This window comes from Megascapheus bottae, chromosome 18 (genome assembly GCF_031878675.1).
Source record: "Megascapheus bottae isolate mThoBot1 chromosome 18, mThoBot2.hap1, whole genome shotgun sequence".
Classification (NCBI taxonomy): Eukaryota; Metazoa; Chordata; class Mammalia; order Rodentia; family Geomyidae; genus Megascapheus; species Megascapheus bottae.
This window is the reverse complement of record NC_143526.1, coordinates 29917685-29936519: the sequence shown is the minus strand read 5'-3', so window position 1 is coordinate 29936519 and position 18835 is coordinate 29917685. Positions and strand designations below refer to the sequence as shown.

At 53.7% G+C, this 18835-nt stretch overlaps 1 protein-coding gene across 1 annotated transcript; it reads right to left on the bottom strand.

Annotated features, from left to right (window-relative positions):
• Positions 1–2117: 2117 nt before the first annotated feature.
• Positions 2118–18017, bottom strand: Bpifb1 (BPI fold containing family B member 1). Its single transcript, XM_090352709.1, has 15 exons — positions 17656–18017; positions 17021–17162; positions 16409–16516; positions 14500–14649; positions 13994–14075; positions 11857–11920; positions 10055–10140; positions 9194–9373; positions 8543–8596; positions 8079–8237; positions 6981–7048; positions 5949–5994; positions 4803–4866; positions 3844–3920; positions 2118–2309 (listed from the first exon to the last, which is right to left on the bottom strand). Exons 1-15 carry the CDS (start codon positions 17903–17905, stop codon positions 2118–2120), a joined length of 1722 nt encoding a protein of 573 aa, XP_090208835.1. The 5' UTR covers positions 17906–18017.
• Between the last annotated feature and the right edge of the window lie 818 nt (positions 18018–18835).

The window sequence follows — 18835 nt, the reverse complement described above, 5'->3', positions numbered from 1 at the left end:
ATCCCCAGCCTGTACCAAAAAGAAAAAGACTCCAACAGTGATTAAATTAGGCAATAGAAGACCACTTTGTTTCTTCACTTTTGTTTGCATATGCAAATTGGGGGCTGTGTAATTTGCTATTCCAACTTTGTTTCTGGATTGCTTTTAAATTTCACCTCTAGTCCTACTCCCTGCCTAGGCTGGATTCTGTGCTGGGCACTTTTTTTTTTTTTTTCCTGTAACTTCTCCCAAGCCAGGTCCCTCCCTGTGTCTGCCCTAGGCAATTTTGACCTAACTTGCAGCCCTGACCATTTCCCCTGACTTCCCAAGTTCCAAAGTCTTGATCACATGTTGGTCAATGGTGGCTACATCACTAAGTCCTCACTGCCAAGGGCTCTTAGGAGATGGGGAAACAGCTCAGAAAGGAGAAAGGATTTGCTCACTGGGATATAAGTGGCAGAGCTGTGATTTGAACCCAGGATGGCTGATGCTAAGAGTCTAGGCAGGCAGTCCCACATGTCGCTGTGGCTGCTCACAGTGGGTCTCCTCATCCTTACCTCTTCCTGAGCAGGGCCGGGGAGAATTTCTGCAGGCCTCTGTCTCAGTGGCCCCGAAGGACAACTTTTATACCATGAGTTCTTTAGTATGGGGTGGCCACAGGGGCAGGAAGTCCACGCCCTTGCCAGGGTCTGCCCCCCATGGGAGTCTTCAGAGGAAAGAGGCGGGGTCTCCTGGCACTAGATGGCCAGAGAATTTATGCCAGAACAGATAGGACTCGGTGTGGAGGCCAGGGGGCACAGGCTCTGGGTCCTTGGCCAGGGCCCTGGGGAGGAAATGGGCTGGGCCCGTAGCTTTGGGGACAGTTCCTTTCTCCTTTGCACACCTTAGCTAGATTGCCTGGGGCCTCTGGATGGAAAAGAAAGCTGGCAATACTGAGGTGGCAGTTGTGGGACCTCAAGGAAGTGAGGGTGAGGGGATTGAGGGGGAGAAGAGCAGGGGAGAGGCCGAAAGAGACTGGCCACTTCTTCCTTTGCTCTTTTGTTTGTTGGCTGGGATGACAGGGATAAAGTACCATGCCTGGTTAGTGAGAGTCATAAAAGCATGGATGTTTTGGGTTGGACTATAGGTTACAGGTTATGAGTTTGCCTGATTTCTGTTGGTTGTGTCTTAACCAGGTAGTCTTGCTCTGTGGGGTACAGAGAAAGGCTCCAGATTGGAGCCGTCACCTGAGCCCCTGGGCAGGCAGCAGGGTGTGTAGCCCCCCTTCCCTTCTGAAGTTCGGCCTCTAATGGAAGAGAGAGGGACAGGTTTGGCTGGAGCTATCTGGAGCCTTCGGTTACCTCACTGAGTAACGAGGGGATACAGTTCCAGAGACAGCCGCTGCTGATAAGCGTGGGTTTGTTGGTCTGGAACGTGGAGGGGATAATCGCGCAGGAAGTCTGGAGGCCTGGGCTGGGATGGTTAACTCTCCTACACTGTCCCACTATGGGTGGACTGGAGGCAGGCTCAAGACCAAATAGGTGAGGCCTGGTCCCTATCATACCCCAGGTCTCTGGAGACCAAGGTCATCATGATTTCTGGGAGGCAGGATGCCATGCAGAGACTCAGTGGGAAGAGAAGTCTTGGTCCCCGGCTCCACCCCCATCAGAAGCTGGCCAGCAAGGAAGAGAACCCCTCTCTTTGTGGGAGGGGGGAGGGGGGAGGTGGCAGATGGGTACTGCCTGGGAATGCTTGACAATGGTATGAGTTGTGGAGCCTCAGTTTCTCTGTTTGTTGAGTGGGGATGAGAGCAGAGCCTTGCCATGGGGAAATGGGGAAACAGAAGGGCCCCCATGTCTCTGCTTGGCTGTTGTGATGGGCTGCTGGCCTCCAAGCAGGAACAGGGACTCCACTGATACCACGAGGTGCCAGGACCAGAGATCTGCCCCACCCTCCAGGCCCCTTGGGAATCCACCCCCTCCCCGCCCCCCAGAAGACCTTGGAATCAGCAGAGACCCCCATGACTGGATGGAGACCAGGGCTTCAAACCTCCGAGTTCATTGGACGCCCTGTGTGGGGAGGAAACTGCCCAGTGGTCACACTACCAGGGATGACTACAGGTGGGCCCACGGGCCGGGCCTCGACAGCTGCTCAGCAGGTCAGCAGCGACTGGAAAGCGCTTGGATCAGGGCCTCCTGGCCACCGGCCAGGCCTTCCCGGAGTAGACTGGAGAGACTGCTTCCCCGCCTCGCCTCGCTGCCAGCTGCCAGCTGCGCCCACACTTGTTTTGCTCTGAAGTTGAATGGGGCCTTTTCCAGAAAGGACCACCCCCTCTCCTCCCTGCAGGGGCCCTGCTAATGGAGGGTGATGAGGCACCGGGGGAGCTTGGGTCCAGAGAACAGGGGCCCATTGTCTGCTCCCTACCTCCTAGCCTTGGGGAGGCTAGGGAGACAATACAATGTCTGAGTGGAAAGGGCCTTTGGGGATAAGGCCGACACCCCCAAGAGGGCCAGGTGACAAGGGACCTGGCACTTAGACCCTGGCTAAGTACCTGCATTTCATCACCACGGCCATCCCAGCAGAGCTATGACCCCTCCCATGTTACAGAGAAGGAACACTGAGGCTCCTGAGGGGAAGCCATGCTGAAGGATCAAAGAGGCCTTAGGTGACAGCCTAGAGCAGCAAGGCCTGGGTCACCAGCTTCCAAAGCTAGGCGGCTGAGAGAGAACCATGCTCCTCAGAGCCCACTGCCAGTGGGTCCACATGCTGCATCCTTCACTCCTGAGGCGCAAGGAGGCTTCAAGGCCGGGGCCCGCCCAGCCACACACACAGCTCAGAAGCCACTTATGTGGACCCTGATGTGCCCAAACTCCACAGATTCACAGGGCTCTGAGTCCAGTCCCCAAGCCCACACAGGCAGAGCGACTCCCTTGCTGGACAAAGCCAGACTCAGACTGCAGAGCCAGAGGCAAATGTTTATTGACTACATGGAGGGACGGTCAGCAGGGCTGGCTCCCACTCCCTGCTGGGACCCAGCCGGCCATAGATGGCTACCGTCCAGTCTTTACTTCAAGACAGGATCCTAGGCAGAGGCTGGGGTGAGCATGAGGGCATCCTGGAATAGAAGAAGAGTCCTGTCATGTTGCTATTTATGTTTACTTGTCCTCTACAAGGTGACTGCTGCCACAGGTGGTCACTCGGGGAGAAATCCCAGAAGGGGCATGGTGAAGGGGGAAGTCAGGACACATGGCCTGTGGCTCAGAAGTGTCTGCTGCTGTCCCCAAGCCCAGCCCACACGAAGAAGTTGTTCTTAAAATACAGATTTCCTGCCGGGAACTGGTGGCTCAGGCCTGTAATCCCAGCTACTCAGGAGGCTGAGATCTGAGGATCACGATTCAAAGCCAGCCTTGGCAGGAAGGTCGTAAAGACTCTAATTTCCAATTAACCACAAAGAGCTGGGAGTGGAGCCACTTCTGGCTTTTTCTGTGTATGTGGGACAAGGAATCGAACCCAAGGTTTGTATGTATGCTAGGCAAGCACTCTACCACTAGGCCAGGCTTTGGGCCCCATGCTATACATTTATAAGCTTATTTATCTGTTAGAATTTAGGCTCTGAAAGGAAAACTATGTCTTCTGTTGTAATTTTCTGGAGCCTCAAGCATTTGGGGTCATGCTTGGCACATAGTAGGCCTTCAGCAAAGACTTACTGAATGAAGAGCCGTGAATACATGAGGACAGGTAGGGGCAGATCTTCCATTGCATTGCAGGTGAGAGGGGGAACTTACTCAGTCCAGGACTGGGTCTCAGGCCACATCTTCCAGCCAAGGAAGTCTATTTAACGCCCTCTCCGCCCCCTCCCCGCCCCCCTCCCCCGCCCCAACTCACTTGGATTACAGACCACGAGGCTCCACTGTATCCCAAGGCCTTCCCTAGTGATATGGGGATCCCATGTCTTAATTTTCCTGAAATAAATAACAAATCTGGTCAGAGATGGGAGGGTCTTGGGTGAGGAGGACTGGGAGGGAGCACACAGGCTCACTGCCCTGGCTCATAGGATTCCCCACTCTGCCTCATCTACCCACCTCGTGTCTCTGCCTATCCACAATGTACCCCTTACATCTCTCACACTCTCACACTGTGGCTCAAGAGCCTTCACTGGCTCCCAGCATCCATAGCGAGTCTCTTTTTATTTTTCCTTTTTGTGGGTGGTGAGCCTTGAACTCTGGGCCTGGGCACTGTCCCTGAGCTCTTCAGCTAGTACTCTACCACTTAGAATCACAGCGCCACTTCTGGTTTTCTGGCGGTTAATTGGAGATAGGAGCTCATGGACTTTCTTGCCCAGGCTGGCTTTGAACTGTGATCCTCACATCTCGGCCTCTTGAGTAGCTAGGATTACAGGTGTGAGTCACTGGGGCCTGACTATAGCCAATTTCTATATTTGGAGACTTCCCACTTTTGTAAAATGAGACTGCGGGTATAGATGCCCCTTGTTCCATTCCCTTGCACACGTGGTCTCCTGTTACACAGCTGAGGAAGAAGGACTTCCTTTCCACATCACAGATGGAGAAATGGAGGCTCAAGATGAGTGGGTAGCTCACCCAAGGCCAGGCAAGAGGGGTCGGGGATGTGAACCCAGTGTGCCTGAGGCTCTATAGGGTCTGTTTACACCTGGCCCTGCTCAGCTGGGGTCCTTGCAGCCCTACAAGTGCTATAAGGGCAGGAGCTGGGTCGGGAGAATAGGGTGGGAAGGGTACTTCCTGCCGGCGCTGCTGCCCAGAGGGGGAAGTGAAGAAGGAGGAGCTGCAGCCAGAAGAGGCAGCACGGAGCCTGGCACTGGCACCCACCATTCTCATTGGGCAGCAGCACAGCGTCAAGGACCTTGGTGAGGACATTCTTCAGGATGTCCGGCTGTGAGAGAGAAGGGAATCATTGCCTGGCTGAGCGCCAGGGCCACCCAGCCACCCTGCACCAGACACCTGGGGAGAGGCGGGAGCTCAGGTGCCCTGGGGTACACTGGAGGTAACCCCTCTGGAGGCTTGCCCTCTGTCCCATCCCTTCAGTGTGTCTGGGGAGGTCTGCTCTGTGCCCCCCCCACACCTGAGCTGCTCATGCCCAACAGATGCCAGGGGTCCTGGTTTTGGAAATCATCTTGTTTTCCAATGTGCATTTATGAAACCCCAGAAAGACCAAAGAAAACAAGGTTGAAGGCGAGACTCAGGCTGGTGGCAATGTCTGCTCAGTCAGGGGGCTGGAAAAACTGAGGCTGGCTGCCAGGCTCACAGAGGCAGCCCCTCATGAGCAAATGCATGGCAAATGGGGCCTTTGCCTTTGCTGTTGTTATCAGTCTTGGGGTTTGAACTCAGGGCCTGGCACTGTCCCTGAGCTCTTTTGCTCAAGGCTAGCACTTTACCACGTTGAGCCGCAGCTTTAGTTCTGATTTTCTGGTGGTTAATGGGCAGAGATAAGAGTTTCCTGGGGACTGCTCAGTCTGGGCTGGTTTTGAGGCTCGATCCTCAGACCTCCTCCTCCTGAGTAGCTAGGGTCACAGGCATGAGCCACCGGAGCCCAGCTCAGTCTACTTTGCCTTTTTTTTTTTTTCTTGCCAGTCCTTGGCTTAGGCTCAGGGCCTTGGATTTTCTCAAGGCTAGAGCTCTACCACTTTAGCCACAGCACCACTTCTGGCTTTTTTTTTCTATGTATGTGGTACCAAGGAATCAAACCCAGGTCTTCGTGCATGCTAGGCAAGCACTCTACCACTAGGCCAAACTCCCAGCCCAGCCTTTGCCTTCTTATACAGAACAGAAGCTTGTCTGTGAGGCGGAGAGCATGGGTGTGAGCAGGTTGCGTTTTCAGCCATGTGTGTACAGAGCAGGTGCTCAGTCAGCATGCAAGTGGGGAGGCTGGACTTTGTGGGAGTCTCTGAGGAAGCAGATCCTGGCCCGTGGCTCTTTGCTGTTCCTGCTGCCCCCCACCCCCGATGTAACACTTACATTGAACAAACCAATATTGGAGACCAACAGGCGTGTCCGATCAAAGCTGTAACAGAAGATGCCATGAGAATGGCCACTTGGTGTCCAGTCCATCTGACAACTATTGAGCACCTCCTGTGTACAAGGCTGGTGCCCGTGCCTCTTGGAGCTTACCCTCAAGTTGTGACAATGGGCCAGGGAACAGACAAGTCTTCTCTGGGAGCCATGACTGGCCAGCAGAGATTCAACCCCTGCCGCCTTTTAGCAACACTCGTGTCCACATGGAGGGGTTGACACCTTACCTCTTGAGCTCATTCCCAACACTTGTTGCTTAGTTATTTTCTGGGAAGAGTTCTGCCTTTTTGCATGAAATGGCCTGGAACTGCAGTCCTCTTACCTATGCCTCCCATGTAGCTGGGATTCTAGATGGGTGCTGCCAAGGCCTGACTTGTATATGGGGATAGGGTCTCTTGTAACTTATTATTTTTTTTCTGACCAGGTAGCCTTTAACCTTGATCCTCTGGATGTCTGCCTCCTATGTAGCTGAGATTATAAGTATGAATCATCACATAGGACCAAGCCAAGCCCCTTCTAAGGGTGGGGAGGGGGAGCCTAGTTGCAAAGCTCTTTTTTGTTGTTGTTGTTGTTGCTGGTATAAGAATATGATCCCAGGACAGTCAGTCTGGCTTTTAGGTTTATAAGTAATTTACATTTAAATTACAGAAGGCACTTCTGTGCTGGCATCCAAGGAACCTGGTGTCTGGGGCTGCAGCTGTCTTGGCAGTGTCTAGAACGGGCTGCCCATAGCCCTGGAGGTGGTGGTAGATAGGCCATTCCTGTGGCTGGGATTGGCTTGCCCTTTGGCCATAAGTCCCTTCACTCTTTCCTTATGTCTTGCCTTCCTCACTGGCAGGACAGTCCAGGCAAGGCCACGTTCTGCCCATTCTGGATCAAACCTTACCTGATGTCCACTCACTAGGTCTTTACCAAAACCCAGGCTCACAGGCCAGCATTCTATTGCTCATAGACTTGTCACACTGATTCACATGTTACCTGATGTCACTAAAGTTGAGCCTAAGTCGGTCATCTTCAGCATAAAACTGAGCTTCCGAACTGGTTTCCTGTCACAAGAGAAACAGGTTCCATTTCACAGGCATTGGGTGAAGGGTGAGGGTTGTTCAAAGAGACTCTGAGATCAGGGGTACCTGGTGTGACCTCTTCTACTAGCTCTGCGATCTGGGAGATGGCTTTGACCTTTCTGGGCCTCTCCTTCAGCATCTAGTAAGTGCATCAAGACATGGCTCCCACTCCCACCTGATTTAAACAGCCGAGGGGCCGATGCAGCCATCGTTCATGGCACAACTGTGGGTCCTGTCACTGCCCTACTCCCTGGGGAGGAAGGCAGGCAGGACTGGCAAGCCTCTGCTGGACAGCAGCCACAGCCAGGAAATCCAAAGCTAAGGCCGATGCCTCACGCAGCACCAAGCATGCATCAGCCTGACTTCTGGGCCAGGCTGCAGGTTATGGGGACAATCTGTCCTACAGTGCCTCCCACTGGCACGGAGGGGTCCCTGGGCAATCCTTTCCCTGATGGCTAGAAACAGACTAGCCTTCCTGGAAAGAGGCCAGGGAAGAGGCCAAGTGCCTCCAAGGGGCCTCCACTGCACCTGTCACCTGAAGAAGGCATGCAGTGGACAGCCTGCACAGCTGTATGCAGAGAGCCAGGGGTGAGGCAGAAGCTACCTGAGCCTCCTGCTCACCACCCAATCCTGCCCACTAGACAGTGTGGCCAATCCTGGAAGGCTCACTTGGGGCCCACTGTGCGTCCTGCCTCCTCTCCAGTCAATTTTCGCCCTCGGTAGTGGATGTCTTGGTACCTTGCTCAGTTCACAGCCACCCTTCTGTGGGGTGGATTGATCTTGCCCAGAGGGATCCGTTCCCCTGATCCCTGGGGGCTTTTGGTGGCAGTGACTGGACTTAGGAAGGGTACATACTCAACATAATATAATATAATATAGGCTCCTGCCCCAGACCCATCAAGTCACCAGTTCAAAGTTGGCCCCCCAAAGCTTGGGACTCCATGGGGACTTCCCCTCTCCTATGCTCAGGAGCCCGGAGGGCTGCTGCCAGGTCCCAGGCCACGGAACTCACAATGCCCAGGGTGAAGAAGGGCCGGACGTCTTTATTGGTGGCAAACACTTCCAGCACAATCAATTGGGCTATCTTGGCACCCGCCTGGCTCAGGAAGAGCTGGGGTTTGTTCCTGGTTACGATCTTCATGATCTGGGTAAGGCCCAGTGTATTGGCTGCCTGGAAAAAGACAAGGGAGTGGAGAGGCTCACTGTGGCCCTGAGCCTGGCTTCCTCTCTAAAGATATTCCCTTGTGTGCATCACATACCACACACACACACACACAAACACACACACACACACAAACACACACACACACACACACACATGGCAGCCGTGCCTCTCCCACCCCCAGCCTCAAGTATCCCCCCCACCCTGCCCACATACCACGCCTGCATTCCATCCATGCCCAGCTCCCACCCAGCACACCCCTCCTCCATGTCCCCTCTCCCCCATGCTCTGCCCAGCGCTGGGCCCTTGCCCACCGTTTGGTTGATGGACTCAATGCTCATCTTCAGCTCACGGGCCAGTTCAGGAAGCTGAGGATGGGAAGAAGCCAAAGCTGGTCAGCTGAACGGGGCACCGGAGGGTCATCTCCTGATCCCACCACCAGGACCCCAGACACAATGGCAGATCCAGGGGAGTCTGCAGCCACCTAGTTCCCAGAGAACACCTAGCCATGATGCCGTGGGGACTGTGGCTGTGCTGACTACACCCCTCTCCCTCACCCCAGCCGCTGAGCTGGAGTACAAATCCTCAAGGACTCAGCCCCCGAACTCCTGCGGCCTCCAGTAACTTCCAGCCAGCCTTTCCCTTCACCGCCTCCAGCTCAGAAGGAAGGAATCTGCTTGGGGTCAGTGGTGAGTGAGCAGGGACCTCACCATTCCCATTGGGAGCTAAGATAGAGGCTCTTGGCTCCCTGAGCTCTTTCATGGAGGAAATGGGGGTGTAGGTCTGCAGAGCCAGGCCAGAGCCCGAGGTCACAGGGCTGTTTCCAGGGATGTCAACTGCAGGAAGCAGGAAATTCCTGCCAGAGGCCTGGTAATCTTGGGTTTCCCTCTGGACTCTGATGCAGCCTCCATCCCTATATCCTCCACCCTCTCAGCTTGCATCCTCCATCCCTCGGGGAGACGTACCACGAAGTCCAGCAGGACCACGAGCTCTTCCTCAGGGAGAACGGCGGCCACTACGTCGCTCACCACATCCTGCCTAATGATGAGGCTGAAAGGGTCCTCGGGCTGGGTGGGCAGTTCCAGGGAGGTATCAGAGTTATTGAACCACTTGGTCACCTTGGCCTTTGAGTCTAGCAACTTGGCCTGAGGAGACAGAACAGGGTGTGGCTGGGGAAACCTTTCCTCCACAGCTTACCCAGCAGCTCCACAGCTGTACCCACGTGTGTCTATGTTCCTGGGGAGTTCCTGGGCTAGAACCCGAATTCCCACTGCCATTGGGTGGAGAGGCAGGCCCCTCAAGAGGTGATCAGCTGCTGATAAGTAGACGATCGTTGTTATAGCAAGAATGCTGAATTGCTGCTGGAGTGCGTTTTTGTCAAAGTGAGTTCAGAGTCAGGTACGGGTAGCTCCTACCCATAATCTTACTTAGGAAAGCTGAGCTTGAGAGGAACATAGCTCTGCAGGAGAGAAAAGTTCACCAGGCTCTAAATCACCAGCAGAAAACAGGTGTAGGCACAGCTTAGCAGTAAGAGTGCTTGCTTAGTGACACTCAAAAAGTCCAGGCCTTTGCTATCCTGCTCTGCTTGCCTGTTCTTGCTCTTCCATCTTCCGCTATTTGGTGAGGCATGGAGAAAACTCTTCAAGCTGATATGCATGATTCAGTCTTAGGCATTTAGGTGGTACAAAATGGACGAAGACAGACGCCAACCTGTGTGTGCCCTGACTGAGGGTGGGGGGCTGGTTTTCTCTGCATGTCTCCAAGTCTAGGATATTGGAGGAGAGAAGCCATTTCTCCACTTTATTTGGAGGTTCTGGGACACTTACCTCTAGGTTGAGCTTGATGCTACTGCCTTGGATGGCAGGAGACAGAAGGTCAAATTTCAGCAATCCAGGGCTGAGGGAAATGGGTGCTGCTCCAGGGATGGGAGAGGGGACAAGAAGAAGGTTCTGTGAGGAGGGCAGCTCGTGCTGGGGTGAGGTATTGGTGAGGTACAGTGCTGAGGAGGTTGGTGCCTGTGTGATTGGACTGGTGGCACGGTGCGAAGCCTTTCGCTCTTGAGCTCTCTATGCATGGGAAAGGACCTGTCCAAGGTCATACTGTGAAATTCGAACCTATCTCATGTCAAAACTGGACTGTCATTTGTAACTGCTTCTTCTCCACTGGGCTGTCATCAGCTGCCCCAAGTGGCCAGGCGAGGGCTTGAACACCCAGTTAGCATACACTTAAGTTGGCCTGGTGATTCCCTACTTGGCCACCAGATGGTGCTGGCTCCCTATCTGCTGGTTATAACAGAATGGAAGAGCAGGGTGGCTGGGTTAACTCTGACCCTGACTCTAGGGAAGAGAGTCAATAGACCTTGGCACAGGTGTGAGTCCCAATGATTCACACCTGGTTTTTCCTGCCTCCGAATGCAATTCTTTCCCTCCTTCCACCTGCCTCTCTTTCTCTGTTTTCTTCCTGTGTTGGATGCTCATGTATGCTGCACAAGTGAGCTCCGCCCTCTGTGCCAGCTTCCTTAGCTGAACGTGGTGTGATAGCCAGTCCTGGTCCAGACTGAGAACAGGGTGCTAGCAATGGCCAAATGGGAAGCACGCCCCATTGACTGGAAGAAATGGTTTTCCACCTTTCCCATTAGGAATTTCCTGTGAGTTCTGACAAATAACTTAACCCTTCTGAGCCCCAGCTGGCTCATGTGTGAGGCCAGACAATGATGGAGGAGTCAGTGAGATAGAGGCCGTATTGCCCCAGCAGAAGCTGGTGTCCTGTCTCTTGTGACTTCCTTCCTGGACATAGGTCCCATCTCTGTTCTTTTCTCTCTTCTCTCATAGTGAACAGATGTAGCCCACCATGCCATCCATCCATCCATCCATCCATCCATCCATCCATCCATCTGTCTATCCATCCATGTGTCCATCCACTTGTCCATCCACACATCCATCTATTCATCCATTCATGTATCCATCTATCCATGCATGGACCCAAGCATCCATGCATGCATGCATCCATCCACTCAGCCTCATGACTAAACATTCCTCAGCCTGGCAGGCTACCTGCTATGTGCCTGAAAATTTGCCATACACTTTTAATTCTCTTTAACCATCTTTTGGGTTAGGAATGTATAGCCCTCTTTTATAGCTGAGGATACTAAGACTAGGAGGTGACTTTTCTTTCTTTCTTTTTTTTTTTTTTTTGCCAGTCGTGGGGCTTGAACTTAGGGCCTGGGCACTGCCCTTGAGCGTTCTCAAGGTTAGTCCTCTACCACTTGAGTCACGGCACCACTTCTGGCTTTTTCTGTATATGTGGTGCTGAGGAATTGAACCCAGGGTTTTGTGCATGCTAGGCAAGCATTCTACCACTAGGCCATGCTCCTGGCCAGGAGATGCCTTTCTTAATGGAGCAATGCGGCCACAGAGCTGGGATTTGAACTTGTACCGCTGGCCTCATCTAGAATCTTGCATGAAGCCACGGTCATGGGAAGGGATCAGTCTGAGTTCATCTGCCTGCGGCTGGGTGAGCTGCTCAGGCTTGAGTGGGGCCCCCTGGTGGCAGGGCCTGGAGGCTGAACTCTACAGTTAAGGACAAGGGTTGAGAGTGCGGTTGGGGTGGGGAGTGTCTGAGCACTTACCCTTCACCAGGCTTAGGAGGTCTGCATACATGCCATCAAAGGCAGTCTGGATCACGGGGCACAGCTGCAATGCACAGACCCAAGACTTCATTAGCGAGGTGCCAGCCCCAGACTCACACTGACCTGTGCGGGGCTGCTGTGCCTACCACCAGCCAGGAGTTTATCCAGTGTAGTTGTGTATGTACAGGCATGTTCACCCCTGCCCCCGCCCCCAGCCAGCACCACAGCCCCAGTGCCGCTGGGGACTTTACACCACAGCTTGTCACTTGCCCTATGCCCAGGGTGTGCCTGGCCTGCTAGCCACCCCTCACCACCATGCCCCTCATCTTGCTCATGTTTTCCATACAGGAACTCATTTCTTCACATCATGAGTCACTGCTGGGACAGAGGTCAGCCAGCCAGAGCCCTGCTCCAGCCTCCAGACAGGCTGTTTGTGTCCTGGGTGAGAGTCCAGCCTCCTGCCTCTCCATCCCCTGACACCTCCTCTCCCCATGATTGCTGGTGCACCTAAGCAGAGGAGGAATTTTGGGTGACATTTTTAGTTGTGACAACTTGGGGGGGGGGAAGCCCAGTAGAGAGCGGGCAGGTGTGCCGATAAACACCCCACACCACATGTGCAATGCCTGGCAGAGAAACCTTGGCCCCACTCACTCTGCAGAAGAAGGGGTGAACATTGCCTTATTTCTCGGGGGGACCCACAGGCCACATTCTCTGTTCCAAGGCAGCCCGTTGGCCCAGGGCCCAGCGCCCAGATCATTGAAGTCATTGAGCCTTAGCAAGAACCCCAATGTTTCCTAACCAACACAATGCATTTCCAATGGACATTTCCTGTAAGTGACCAGTCCCTGTTCCCACCTGCTTTCCAAACCCAGAACCTAGAGAGAATGGAGGATGGAGGATGGAGGATCAGGCCCTCCCAGCATGCACTGCTAGGGGACCACTTGCTCCGCCCTCCCACAACCCTCCATTCGTTGTCTCTAATCTGACTCCCACAGGAGTCCCCCTGGCACCCAGGTCCTGCCAGGTCCTGCCAGGCCCCTTCCCTGTGCCAGATTAAATGGCCTGTCCCGTCTGAGGGTTCCCAGGGCTGACCTAATGCCTTACACAGAAAAGAACTTTGCATTTTCTGCCAGATGCCAGCTCCATCCCTTGCAGCTCTCTTCCCGCCAAACAGTCCAGAGAGCCAAGGCCCGAGCAAGGTGATGAGGGACGGTGGATCCTCCCTCCTCCCGTGGAGCACAGGAACTATAAAGAGCTTGTCCTCCACCACCTTAGTGGTGACTCGGAAGAATAATGGCAGCAGGACTCGGGGAGTTGGCAGGTCTAGATCTATACCCAGGTTGGGGCAACACAGTGGCTTGCTGATGCTAGTTTGTGGAGCCAGTTTGTAGGGATACATTGTTTAAAAAAATTTTAAATTCTGAGCTGGGTGCTAAATCCAGATGTGACTAGATTTACAATATTATTTAAATTGCAAAACTTACATTTAAAAGAGCTTATATCAGCTGGGTGCCAGTGGCGCACACCTGTAATCCTACTCAGGAAGCTGAGATCTGAGGATTGCCGTTCAAAGCCAGCCCAGGCATGAAAGTCCATGAGATTCTAATTCCGTTTAACCACCAGAAAAACCAGAAGTGGCGCTGTGGCTTACGTGGTAGAGTGCTAACCTTGAGCTGAAGAGCTCAGGGACAGCGCCCAGCCCCAAGACCAACAGGAAAACAACAACAACAACAAAACCGAACCGTCCCCTTCCCCCTAAAACTAAAAGAGCTTACATTATAGATGATTTAATAAAAATTGAATACTCGTCGCTAAAGTTTCTTTTTTTTGTATTTTACTATTATATCTGTTGGAATTCCCATGCCATAGAGGCCTTCCACCCTCTCAACCCCTGCAGCGACGATTGTTGAGAATTTATCAGGACATCATTGACCCAGGCTTCCCTGCTGGCTTTTGACAGTTTTCTCCCCTTGACCCTCAACCATCTAATTGGATCAATGGCGCCATCCATGGCTCTGGCTTTGCTGCGGGCATTAGTCCCAAATATCCCATCCCATTCTTTAGCACCGGTTTGCAGTTCCACTGCCGCCAGGCAGGGGGCGCAGCCTCCACAGGCCAGAGGCCGGCTGCCACTCACCTCCTCTTTTACCATCTGGGGCAGGGCTGGCAGCAGGAGGTTTCTGACCTTGTCTGCTAAGGAGTTGACCAGGAAGGACAGCCTGTGGTAGAGGAGAATGGGGGAGACAGGAGGGGTCAGAGAGGAACACCCCACACTGGGGTGGCAGAGGTGAAGGCTGAACCCGGGGAGGAAGGAACTTATCCAGGTCATACAAGTGGTTAGACCCTAAACCAGGGGTGCACAGTGTTGGGGTTCTGGGGAGTAGGGACTGGGTGAGGAGGCTGTGTTTGCCAGATTCTAAAGCCTTTGCATTCTTTTATTTAAACGTGTTGTTGGTGTAAAGGTGATAGACGAAGGGGTTACAGTTACATAAGGCAGGGAAGGAGTCCGTTTGCTTCTGGACATTGTCACCCGGAAGCCTTTGTTTTTACCTTGGTCCCACCTGTCTGCCCGCAGCCTCCTGAGGATCTTTCACACCCACGAGGGCAGAGGCAGGAGGAGGGCATGGCAGAGCCCGGACTCACTTGTTCAGCAGGCTGATGGTCAGGCCGCCCTGGCTGCTGAGGCAGTCCCTGAGGACGAGGCGGCCGGGGCCGCCGGGAGTGTGTTCCACGCTGATGAAGGCCTGGGCCTCTGTCTCCATGTGGAACTTCACGATGGTCTTCACCAGCGGCCTGCGGGCAGTGGCACGGGCACCGTCCACACCCAGGCCGGAGCCAACAGGCTGGGCATGCGCCTTCCTGCTCCCTCCCTGCCTGGCAGGCTTCTTCGCTGTCTCCCCTCTGCAACCCACTTCTGACTTCCTCTCCTGGTTTAACTCCTTTCCATACACTGACAGCCCACTGACTACTGCCATGTCCTACGAGCTTGCCTAGATGAAGGTGACAGCACTGAACCCCAAGTCTCCAAATGGAGTTCTCATGGCCTTGCTTGCTGGTTCTTCTCTTGTGGATGGGTATGGGCACAGGCCTTGAAACTATCTCTCTCTCTCTCTCTCTCTCTCTCTCTCTCTCTCTCTCTCTCTCTCTCTCTCTCTCCACATTTAATTCATCAAGATATCAATCCATGCTGGGCACAGGTAGCTGACACCTGTAATCCCAGCAGCTCAGGAGGTTGGGATTTGAGTTTATGGTTTGAAACTAGTTGGGGCAGATAAAGTCCATGAGGCTCTGTTTTCCAATTAATCATCAAAGGGAAAAAAGGACCACAAGTGGAGCTGTGGCTCAAGGAGTAGAGTTAACAAGATATCTAAGGGGCTGGGCACCGTGGCTTATGCCTGTAATCCGAGCTGCTCTGTAGGCTGAGATCTGAGGATTGAGATTCAAAGCCAGCCTGGGCACTAAAGTCTGTGAGACTCTTATCTTCAATTAACCACCAGAAAACCAGAAGTGGAGCTGTGACTCAAGGGTGGGGGTGGGGCAAGCTGAAGAGCTCAGGGTCAATGCCCAGGCCCAGAGTTCAAGTCCCATGATTTACAAAAACAAACAAACAAAACCCAGAAATGGTGCTGTGGCTCAAGTGGTAGAGTGCTAGTCTTGAGCAAAAGAAGCGCAGAGACAGTGTCCAGGCCCCAGTGTTTAAGCCCCAGAAATGACCAGAAAAAAAAATAGAAAAATGAATTAAATAAATTAAAATGTCTAAGAGACAAATGCCTAGTCCTGAGTTCAAGCCCCAGAACACACACACACACACACACACATACACACACACACTCCAGTGATCTCTGCTTCCAAAATACATCCAGGTTCCACCACTTCTACCACCCCGCCTCAAACCCTGGTATCTAGGCCATCGTCTCTCCCAAGCTGCACACCTTCAACAAAGCGTTGATGGCCTCCCCACATCCACCATTACTGCTCTCTAGCTGGTTTCTCCCCCAGCAACTAGTGGGATTCTCTTTTCTCACTCAGACTTGCACCTTACTTTGTAAAGGCCTATTCCTTACTGGCCTGTAAGGCCCAAATTGGCCTTAGCTGATGCTAACTTCCTCTTCCCATCATGCTCTCTTCCCTCTTCTCTTGATCATTCTTTTTTTTTTTTTTTTTTTTTTAAGTTATGGGGCTTGAACTCTGGGCCTGGGCACTGTCACTGAGCTCTACAGCTCAAGGCTACCCCTTGAGCTGCAGCCCCACTTCCTGTTTTCTAGTGATTAATTGGAGATAAGAGTCTCAGGTTCTTTAGTGCCTGAGCTGGTTTTGAACTTCAATCCTCAGATCTCAGCCTCCTGAGTAGCTAGGATTATAGGTGTGAGCCACCCCTCCCAGCTCTTGGTCATTCTTTAAAGTAGGCAAGTGTACTCCTGTCCCAGGGCCTTTGCACTTGCTCATCTCTCTGTTTAGGATCCTCCACTCCCTCCAGGGAGTATCTGGAGGGTGGGGAGTGAGTGGAAGTGCTTGAAATGTCAGACCCTCTGTGCTGACTGAGGGGACTCACGTGTTGAATCCGGCCACCATGTCCAGAGGGATCCTGACCACCAGCTCCTGGTCTTCGACTGTGGGCTCCACTTGCAGCTGGAGGATGTTTGCAGAGGTGACTCTCAGCCTGGGTGGGATTCAGGGAAGATGAGAATCGTCCACCAGGCTCAGCCTGCTCCCGCTCTGTCCTTCCTGTCCCCTTTCCCCAGGGACCTGCTTGGCCTGACTCCTTTTCGGTACGGTACTGCTCCCATCCCTCCACACTAACCCCAGCTGACAGACTCGAGGGTTCCTTGGCTTTTATGGGGTGAACCGAGCCCCTTGGGCTGACATAAGACCCTTTCTCTTCCCAGGCGGGCCTCTCTGCCTGGAGTAGCTTTCCTCCTTCTCTGTTTGGCTCAGCCTCCAGGTCTTCCTGTCTCCTTCCCAGGCGCCTGCCTCTGGGGCTGCCCTCTGAGGGCACGGGTGTCGTTTGTGATCAACCACTCTGAGCGTCTCAGGATGGGGACTTGGTCCCACCTGCTCTTCATGGGATCAGGGTCTGATGTCTGTTGATTGACCGCCCATCATATTCACTGGGTGTGGGCAGAGGGGTGGGAAGCTGGCTGGGGCCAGAGTCTGCTCCACTCACCAGATGATGTGCTTCAGGATGGAGCTGACCAGGCTGCCCAGCAGGGGGATGCCCCCGGCAGACTCCTGCCTCATGGCACTCAGCAGTGGCAGCTGATGCAGGATGGTGGTGGCGCCCAGGTCCTTCAGCTCCTGGGTCAGCACTGGATGTAAATCCAGGAATTAGCGGCGAGGGGAGGAGGGCGGGAGGCTGGCCTGGCAGGGGGGTCCAGGCTGAGCAGTGTAGGTGGGGCCTTGAGGAGCCATTTATATGAAAAGAGTGAGCCTGGGGCAGAGGCCTCTGCTGTGCTGGGCACACCGGCCAGGTCCCAGTGCCACTGGAAGGCTCAAGATTTGACCAGGGTCATGGCGATGGAGAATGACAAAGCCTGAATGTGAGACCAAGGCAGGGAGATTCCCTGGGGATGGGCCATGGGCTGCCAGGGTCGGGGGGAGGGGCCAGGCTGCTAGCCACAGAGCCCTTGGTGGTTTTGAGGCTTATGGCATTTAGAAGGCTCTGAGATCATCCCCTCATGGCCCACCCAAGTCCCAGGGCCCCAGGCCTGCCTGGCATGGCGCCAGGGCCAGGGCCAGGGTCTCCCGCTCTCTCTGAGCATCTGTCTGTGTGATGGTGGTGATTCCTGGGCCCAGACTTACTTTCATTGATGACTTCGGAGCCCAGTGTGAGCACTGCAGGGGGGGTGGGGGTGGCTGGGACCGAGCTGGCTCCCAGAAAGGCACCCAGGCAGACGAGGACCCACAGGCCGGCCATCTTCTGGGTGCTGGGAATAGCGGATGGCAGGTGGCAGAGTCTAGGTGAGCGCAGAGACTTTGGTGAGCTGGGCACGGAGGTCCAGGGCAGGCCCACCATGCCCACTGCCTGCGTGTGCCATCCAGAAGAGGTCATTTCTTTTTTTTTTTTTTTGCCAGTCCTGGGCTTGAGCTCAGGGCCTGAGCACTGTCCTTGGACTTTCTCAAGGCTAGAGCTCTACCACTTGAGCCTCAGCACTACTTCCAGCTTTTTTGTATGTATGTGGTACCAAGGAATCAAACCTGGGTCTTAGTGAGTGCTAGGCAAGCACTCTACCACAAGGCCAAACTCCTGGCCCTAGAAGAGGTCATTTCATGCAGGGCTACGGGGCAGGACCTGGTCCTGTGGCCTCAGACCACCAGCGCAGCCTCTCTAGGCCTCCGTGTTCTCTGACTGCTGGGCCAGTAACTCACGCCACATCATAGATTGATGGTGGCAGGGAGTTGGTATTTAGAAAGCATTTAGCATGGCATCTTTTATAGTACCTCTGTGCTGTCTTCCTTATCAGCCTGGCACTTGAAACACCTCTCCTGCCAGGCTCAGCGGGCTCACACCCATAATTCTGGCTACTTAGGAGGCTGAGATCTGAGGTGTGAGGTTCAAAGCTAGCAGGAAAGTCCATGAGACTCTTGTCTCCAATGAGCCACCAGCAAGCTGGGGCTATAGCTCATAGGTTAGAGCGCTAGTCTTGAGTGACAAAGCTAAGGGACAGTGCCCGGAGCCTGAGTTCATACCCCAGTACCCACAGAAAACAAACAAAACAGGACAAAACAAAAACATCTACCTTCTAGCTTTAGATCAAATCCCAGCTGCCTGAACAATGCTGCTTTCTCCCAAATCCAACCTTTGCTCCTTCCTCCAGTGCTTTTCTCCTGTGGACCTCCTATCCAGCCTTTAGAACCTCACCTACATTTTCACATCCTCTAAGTCTAACCCTCTTCTGCAGTGGGCTCAGGACCTCACTTGGAGGCGCACTGCCTTGGGCCTCCGGCAGGAAGGTTGGAATTAGGGGAAGGAGCATTTCAG

Bases quoted from the DNA above. Each gene is read 5' to 3' on its own strand.
- Bpifb1 (XM_090352709.1), bottom strand. From the start codon at position 17,905: ATGACCTCTTCTGGATGGCACACGCAGGCAGTGGGCATGGTGGGCCTG. The intron at 10,141-11,856 runs GTAAGTGCTCAG...TCCCTGGAGCAG, and splicing joins CCTCCTAAGCCTGGTGAAGG to CACCCATTTCCCTCAGCCCT. The intron at 3,921-4,802 runs GTGGGTGCCAGT...TATTTATTTCAG, and splicing joins GCTGCTGCCCAATGAGAATG to GAAAATTAAGACATGGGATC.